Below are 8,834 nucleotides of genomic sequence, written 5' to 3' on the forward strand. Positions count from 1 at the left end.
GAAGCTCAAAAGCCACATAGTCGGCTGCAAGTTGAAATCAATACACAACCACGGCAGGTAAACAAGTTTTAGAATTTTAAAACACTTGACATTTTTACAATATTGCTTACTATATTTAACAAACGAACACGGAACCACAAAGGCTTTAACCAAAACTACTGAAAAAGTTTTGTTGTAACATAACAGTGTGAATCAGAAACATAAAATGAGATGATCAATATCATTTGTATTAGGGAACATTAAATTTCTGAGAAATACAATATAAGTTAGCAATTTAAAACTGCATACACTTATCAGTGAAATAAATAAAAATGTTTTTTACGAGTCACACTACCACACCAAAACTGCAGTAAAGCAAATAAATGCAGTGAACATTCCAGCATGTTTACACATACAATATTTTTGGTCATTAGTATAATAATCACTTCATCATAAATAATGTTTTTTGTGCATTTGACTGAGATTTTAACTGCATTGGTCATATGACACAGCTGTGATAATTTGTCATGAAATTCAATTAGAATTAAACAGCCTGTCATAGTTCACAGCACACATGCGGCACTTAAAAAATATTTGCAAAGTTTTCCTCATACATTGCAATGAGCAGCATAAAGAAAACACCGAACATAAATCCAATGTTTTGTAAAATGAAACGAACTGTAGAATCACCTTCTAGTGTTGATTCTTTCATTGTCGGAAGCTGGTATTAAAGGTATATAAAATATTAAAAACGATCATAATAATTTGGAAGCATACTATTTATTAACGTACCATGTCAACAAGTGCTATGTAAAGGAAGCCACCAGCAGTTATAGCAAGCAACCACAATTTAACGGAAGTTGTGTATTCTCCCACAACCAAACCTGTAAAAAAACAATTTAAGAAATAATTTATGTACAAAATATACAAAGGTATTATTGCACAATACACTATATTGTTGTCTATTTTATATTTTAGCTTTGTAATTGTGTTTAACTAAAAGTACTTGGTGTATCATTGATAGTGCCAACTTTGGTTGACATTAGCAGTTACCAATATTTTAAATAACCAGGTGAACCACTGATGTTATTGATGATGTATTTTTTAATACATTACCTAATATAGCTCCAATGAATGCCATACATGCACACAACCCATTATACAGAATGGCCTTCTTTATGCTCATCCCAGCTTTAATTAAAATTGCAAAGTCTCCGAGTTCATGTGGAAGTTCATGGCAAAATACTGCAAGCGAAGTTCCTAACCCTGCAGCAATACTACTGCTGAATGCAGCACCTGTGGAGCATATTTACTCATTTTATTTGAGTAGCAAATAAATAACAATGAAGAAACAATAGTAAGTAAAGAGTGGTCAGCATTCATACACATTGTTATAAAATACCACTTTTATTTTTAACATATCAATTTTGTTAATAAGAAACTTAAGGATTAACTGTATTTAAGCTGATAAGAACCGCTTCAGAGTGTTTTCCAGGATATTTATAAAAAAAATAAATCTTTAAAAATCTTTAAACTGAATAGTAAATACATGAATATTTGTGCAAATACCTATGGCTAATCCATCACTAAAATTATGAAGACCATCCCCCATAATTATCATCCACGCCAAGTCTTTTACTCCCTCGCTTTTAAGAAGATCTTCATGGTTATGATGGGTGTGTCCGTGGGTGTGGTCACCGTTTCTGTGTCCTGAAAATTGGTGGCAAGATGTTGTTGGTGTTTTTCAGTTTAAATGTATACCTTGAGTTGTCTTTAATGCACTAGTAAAGCAATTATAACAAAACTATACGAAAATGTGCATAGGATTAGAGTTCTTATATTTTTTACATAGGAGATGATTTACCACTACTTTCGAGACCTCCAGTCATTTACTGTATTAAACAATAATGAATGATACAGATTATTTATTTAAGAATAAAATTTTAACAATGAATTTCACATTTTACTCTAGAATTATGAAAAAATATATGGTTTCAATTATTCCTTTTAATTTTGTGTCATTGATGTCAATTTTGTCTAATTCCAGTAATCAACTTAAGGTGGCTGTACACAGTATCTGGCGTACGAAATCGTATGCGAACCCAGGTGCGAATTCGCGTCCGAATTCGCATACAATTGGGCAAAACATTTTGTCCGATAACTATGTACACAGTATCAGGTACGCGGAAAACAAAGCATCTGTGGAAAATCATTTTTTTCACAATTGTATGGAGTTCTCGGCAAATAGGTATCGTGTGTGTTTGTGACAATGTTTAAGAAATTTATTCATGAATCCAGCACTTATTCCAGCGCCGTGGCGTAGTGGTTAGCACGCCTGCCTGTAACCATTAGGTAATGGGTTCAAGTCTCGTCGCTGCTACCATTGTGGGCGTACGTGTCCTTGGGCAAGACACCTAACGACAATTGCTCCAACCCAGTGGTCACTAATGGGTTGTCCAAATTATCAGCCGTACATAAAAAAATTGCCCAAAAAATAATCACCCACAAAGTAACATACATGGTAACTCGTAAGCTGGCACGAGGTGTTAAACCCAAGTGATAACAACTGTCGTTTTCCGGCCACGCGAGGATAAAGTTACATTCATTCATATTATAGCAGCTCTTTTAATTTAATTTCCGTACTTACCAAGACCATGCTGATCCAAAACGCATTTAACACAACAAATATAGATTATTCCAGAGCAAATATATATAATACTTGTATTTCTTTGCCTAGTTGCCAAAAACAAAGTTTTCACGCAACAACAAACCGCAAAATTGGGACAAATGTAGATCATGAGCTTACTCGATTCAGACGGGAAAAATCCAATCCGGAATCCCTGACCATGCGCAATCGGATAATGTGTACATTACATTTTTTGCGCCGTATCCGAATTCCGCATGCGGCAGCGAAATTCGGACAAGACAGACAAAACAGATGAATTCCGGATACTGTGTACAGCCTCCCTTAAAGGGACATACCGTCGAAAATGAAAATTTGTATGTGGATGGAGGTGCGAAAATGCGATCTAAAGGTACGATCAAATTTTTTAAAATGAAACAGCTTATGAAAAAAATCATATGAAATCAAGCAAATAGAGTAAAGAATAACCAGCAGTGTGACAATGCATAGGCTTCCTCTCAAGAAAAAGTTATTTTTACATGTATAAAAAAATTATCAAATTGCATTGAACATTAGCTATATACGAGATTTCGCTAACTCAGCACTTCTTTCTAGTTTCTAAACTACTGAAGAAAATTAGTATTTTTTTGGGTTGCTGTTTTGAATTTTTAAACTTTGGTGGTACCTTTAGATCACATTTAAGCATTCAAGTATATACAAGCTTTTAATTACCAAAATTAATAAAGTATTATTTACCATACATACCATTAGCTATTTTTATTTCAGGACAATCACCAGCCGCGGATTTTGATGCGTTATTTGGTTCATTTGAACAAGTACCCTTAAAAAGATTAGTTTGTTTACTTAAAAATTGGATAATGTCAATAGGTGTGCCAACACCAACTGTAAACCAGCGATGTATTCATCATATCCAATTTATCAGACAGTGATAAGGAACTTGTATCGCATCACAGCCAGTACAGTGTCGTGTGTGCACAGGAAACAATCCCAAACAAAAGCTCATGTTACAAACACTTTACAAACACCAGTCCCACAACACATGCAATATTAATTAATATTTTAACCACACAGCATTTTCAGCAGCATGTTAATGTGACTTTCAAAATTGTTAAATATTCTGGTTTGACAGGATTTTTAAATGGCTAAAATATTTTAGATTGGTTAGACAATTCATGCACGTTGTTTTGCCAGGAAGGTCTTGACACAAACTGTAAAGATAGTAGCACAGGTGCACAGTTCACACATAAAGAACAGCCCATAACCAACTTACTGGAAAATGATTATTCGTGAGACATGTAATAATACTTCCATCCTTATTAGTACGTAAATCAGTTTCTGGTATAAGTAATGAATCTGTAAATATGTATGGAGTTATAAAAACCTGAATTAATATTTTATAAATGATGTTAAACAAAGTGACTAAATATAAAACGATATTTGCGGTTCCACCCTTATTATTTCTATGATTGCAGTACTGCTGCAATTTTCTAGTGATTGTAACAAAATATGCTTCATGCCCACAAACCAAAAGAAGTGCATCCTTTTTATTTGTGGTTGATGGGATTAAATAAATTCCTAATAATTATATAAACAAACACGTACCTGTACACTCCATACGTGTAGAAAATGAAACATCACTTTTAATTGGAGAACCAACTGAAGAATCTGTCGGGGAAACTTTAATTGGGTTTGGAATCTCATTTTTCATTTTCTTCATATTCTAAACATAAGAAACAGATGTGTTTTATTTTAAATTAAATAGCAACAAGATTAAAGTGTCTGCACATAAGTCTATTTTTTATAAGATTATATGCACACATATCATAAATTATTAAAAGAGTAGTTACTTGCACAAATTAAACGTGGCATTAAAAAATAGTTTACATATCATTTTATTTCTTTTAATGTTCATTACAAGCTGATACACTGACCAGTGTATCACTAGTATGTACAAAGGGGGTATGATTGTCCTGATTAATGCTATTAACATACTTTACGCTGTCTTGCAATCCCCATTAAGCTCTCCATAACAAAGAACATATACATTCCAACCACAGCCACCAAACTTTTCATGAGTTTTTCCTTTTCTTTGTTTTTGTCTTCATTCCCGTGGTCATGAGCATGATCTGCACTTGTGTGATTATGTTCACCCATTGCCTATAAAAATACCCTTAGTAATATTGTAAACAGTTCTCCAATTACAAATATAGTTGAACATGTATAAACTTGATGAAAGCAAAAAATGTATGGTTTGAATTATCTTATTACATGTGGCAGTAAATGAAGTAAAGCATCTCCTGTCAATGTTCCAACCGCGAGAGCAACAAGAAAAGAGATGAGTCGATTGAAATGGTCATTGTGACGCATCAATGGCACGATTAGAATTCCAATCACACTTAAAACACTGATCACAGTCACTGAAAGAATTGCGATTCCCCACACTGAAACATACAAGAGTTATCACTTTTCACATATAGCATTTATATAACTTTGTGTAACCAAACATAGAGATACAGCTAGGGTTGCACAAAACAGAATCTCGAATCTGTGAGATTTCAATCTATTTACAGGATGTGTAACGTCTAGTGTGATTTTTTTTTCCAGATATGAAAACATTGGGCGCTTGTATAATACGATATGGTCTATAAATTGACACCAGCACATTTTCTTCATGGCGATTCTTTACTTTCAAGAGAGCAAATTTATAACAAACGAATAATAATTAAAGGGAAAGCTATACTGACTAGTCTTGTTATCTTTTATTTGCTTTAATTTTTAGCTTTTAATTTTTTTGCGCTCGCATGCAACATTATAGCAATGGGATAAGCGCTCAGCCTAATTCTGCCGATCATCAAAAAAACCACATGAGCATGAGCTTTTGTATTAGGCCCGGCTCGGCACATGCCTACAATTTTTTTATTTTTTAGCGCATGATCCAACAAGGTTACTATTGTAGTGTCAATAAACTAATATGTGGATAAAATTGATATTCTTCTATAAATAAAATAAAATTCAAAATTTCAGTTTCCAATAAAGTATTCTAGGATATTATAAAATACCTAAATATTCTGTAATGTCCATGCCTAAAAACAGCGTTGGCATGCCCATTTCTAACAGAATAAGCCCAACTTATTAAACACATCATAAAGATCTTTTTTTTATTTTTTTCCCCTTATACAAACATATAATTTAGCTGGGGAAACTTGTATCTTCATAGTTAATGATACTTTTATGAAGTTCTACTTATACACAACCATTTGTGACCGATAACCGCTTTGTTGGTTATTACTGGTTTGTTTCTAAATGATCAAGTTTAGTCATCTGAGGTAGTAAAGGGATAATCTAAATTATGCTAATTGTTTTATTGGTGCTGTTTTTTTTTGTAATATTACCTTTTCCCCTATTTTCTGTGCTATGTTGACTCGAATGCTCGTGTTTGTCAGCACCTAAAATAATATTTTACAGGGTATTATAGTTTTAATACAATATTTATTATTTATTACCCACAATAAATATGGGAAAATCATTTGTATTTACTATCATCTTTGTATGATCATTTTAATATTATGAACCTTCATTTTTATTTATTTTTATTCATAAATTAAGAAAGAAGTCGACTAGAATATTTATTTATTAAATATAAAAGTATATATATCTACAAAAAGCGGCAACTTAAACTGAAAAATAAAAGAGTTCATTGAATTATTATAAAGGAATATTCATTACCTTGCTTTGAAAGTGACAAGTTGCGACATTCATAAACACTATCCACCACATTAGGTAGTATTGTTATAAAATCATCCAGCCCAATACGTACATCATACGCATTTACATAAGGATAATATTCCGACAGAATATCAATGGCCTTGCGACACTGTAGGTAAAATTATATTTTATTACTTCTTAATTGCATTAAAATACACACATATATATATACTCATTATACTGTATATTAATGGGCTACCTGGGTAAAATTTTGAATAGGACCATAAAAAGTAAGGACACATAAAACATGTTTATGTTAAACAAAGTCATTGCCTTTTAAAGTTTTTGTGCCAGGCATAAAAATTTAGCATGAACTAATAAAAAAGCTTTGGCAATTTCCAAAACTCTGCCCCCCAGATTTTACATAACTTAGGCATACACAACACACAGAAATTCATAACAAGGCTAACTATTTAAATACCTACCTTTGGTTTTTCAATATTATCATAGTCAATATTATTTTCATCATAAGAATAATATTCTGGTATAGCATACTCGTCATGATCATCGTGATCGTCGTGATCATGATCATGATCATCTGAAGTTGTTTCCTCAACCCCCAAGTCAATTAGTAAGTGATTTAAACCATCAATGTTTATATAAGAGAAACCTGGCATTGAATATCTTTTAAACACAATCTCTGTGTATTTTATGAACTCATCGGCAAGCTGTAAAATATTAAAAGCACACTTTAAAAATATCTGAATTAAAAGTATTTACCACCAGCTATCATTAGAGTCGCAGTTAGCTATTGAGTATTACAATGTACAGATGGTGAAGTAACGCTTAAAGTTAACATAAATAATAGTTTAAACATAAAGATTATTATAAATCTTATGTACAGTTTGTATTACACAAAAATAAAATAAAATATTTTTCAGCATGAAGTTTTATATATTTTATATAGCATGCTTATATTGTATATGGTGTCTACTTATTGAGACATGCAAATAATATACCACTTGTGTTGTGTTGACTTGAAATATACAGCCATCTGCAGTACAACTGGTAATAATCAGATTTGGTTTTGAAGTTTGTGTTAGGTTTGATAACGTTGTTTGTTTAGTTTCAGAATCTAGAAAAAATGAAACATTTATACAAGAATATTCAATATTTAAATCATCAGCAACTGATCATACAATGAATGAATTGGAACAAAACAATATACAAATGGAATGTATATATATATAATATTTTTAGGATTATAAATTCCCCCTCTCTTGTTTAGTTGTTTTACTACAGTTACCAACCTTCATGTGATGCCAAGGCAAATGTAAGTGCAACAAGTCCAATAACAAATCTGAAACAAGACAAGATATAATAGTAATAACTAATAATGATATTTCTTTTCTTAACTATTACAAAACCAAGCAACCCATATTTTGATTGTAATAATCAGTTTCTTTTTAAATAGTTAAATAGGTCAATATGATATAATAATTTTACCACAAAGAAAAAAAGTGTATATATACCTTTGAAATTAGATTTCGTGTTTTTACAGGCACTTCCTAGTTGCTAACAGTAAAACAGATTGACAATATACTTTTAAATATTGGTACATTTCAGTAAAACACAAGGAATAGTAAAAACGTGCATATTACATACAAATTCAATAATCAGAAAACTCACCGGTAGTTCCATGTTAAATATGTCTTCTTATTTAAATTTGAATGCCAGCCAAGCTGTTCCGAACACAAAAAAAATCCTGTAAAAAATCGACATTATGATACAGACGGTAAAAAAGGGAAAGGAAAAGAGTTACAATACTTTGAAAACGGAGGTGAAAACAATACTTATTTAACACGAAAGTATTTTATTTTATGTATTCAAACTTTAGAAACACGCAACATAGTAAAGAAATAAGGAACTCACTCATATTCCCGATATTCGTGCCTTCTGCAAAAACTGGTAAAAACCCGAGTGTGTCGTGTGCAAAATTGGTTATTTTCCCCTTGTTGCCGCGTGTACTAGTCTGCGCATGCGCAGGTTGAAAGGTTTGGATTGGACAGACTTGGGCGTTGTTAGTTTTTTGGATGATATACGCCCAGCGTTAAAACTCACACGAAATAAACCGTTTAGTAATTAAAGTAATGGTAAACTTCTTCTGAAGGACAGTGGAATAGGCAAATTACACAAGTTTTTTTTAAGTTTCTACAACCACCTATACTGAAATAGCCTAGTGCTGAACTGATCAATATGTTTACACAACACTGACAACAGCTTACTAGTTTAACGGATATTTATATATAAAAATATAATTCCCATGAGAACATACTTATATGTTACCGGACCTCGTCACGTGCGTATAAACACTATGACGTACGAGTGACGACGTCACCAGACGATCAATAAAATCAATAATTGCAATTTTCTTTCGGGTTCATTAAGCACTGATAGTTAGATAATTCGCCGTATTAAAAAATGTTAATGAAAAGAGAACGGAAAA

The 8,834-nt window shown here is 32.2% G+C and overlaps 1 protein-coding gene across 1 annotated transcript; it reads right to left on the reverse strand.

The window, feature by feature from the left end:
* Positions 1 to 91: 91 nt before the first annotated feature.
* Positions 92 to 8,603, reverse strand: LOC149741792 (zinc transporter ZIP10-like). Its single transcript, XM_089876833.1, has 16 exons — positions 8,261 to 8,603; positions 8,018 to 8,093; positions 7,639 to 7,688; positions 7,348 to 7,463; positions 6,814 to 7,056; positions 6,350 to 6,497; positions 6,016 to 6,069; positions 4,892 to 5,064; positions 4,616 to 4,780; positions 4,226 to 4,343; positions 3,894 to 3,976; positions 3,368 to 3,443; positions 1,549 to 1,689; positions 1,096 to 1,275; positions 772 to 863; positions 92 to 700 (listed from the first exon to the last, which is right to left on the reverse strand). The coding sequence occupies exons 1-16, from the start codon at positions 8,262 to 8,264 to the stop codon at positions 563 to 565; spliced, it is 1,857 nt and encodes a 618-aa protein (XP_089732959.1). The 5' UTR covers positions 8,265 to 8,603; the 3' UTR covers positions 92 to 562.
* Positions 8,604 to 8,834: the final 231 nt, after the last annotated feature.

Source organism: Ciona robusta, chromosome 1, assembly GCF_009617815.1.
Source record: "Ciona robusta chromosome 1, ASM961781v2".
Classification (NCBI taxonomy): Eukaryota; Metazoa; Chordata; class Ascidiacea; order Phlebobranchia; family Cionidae; genus Ciona; species Ciona robusta.

Bases quoted from the DNA above. Each gene is read 5' to 3' on its own strand.
- LOC149741792 (XM_089876833.1), bottom strand. The intron at 6,070-6,349 runs GTAATGAATATT...ATATTATTTTAG, and splicing joins CTTGTCACTTTCAAAGCAAG to GTGCTGACAAACACGAGCAT. The intron at 701-771 runs GTACGTTAATAA...CTTTAATACCAG, and splicing joins ACATAGCACTTGTTGACATG to CTTCCGACAATGAAAGAATC.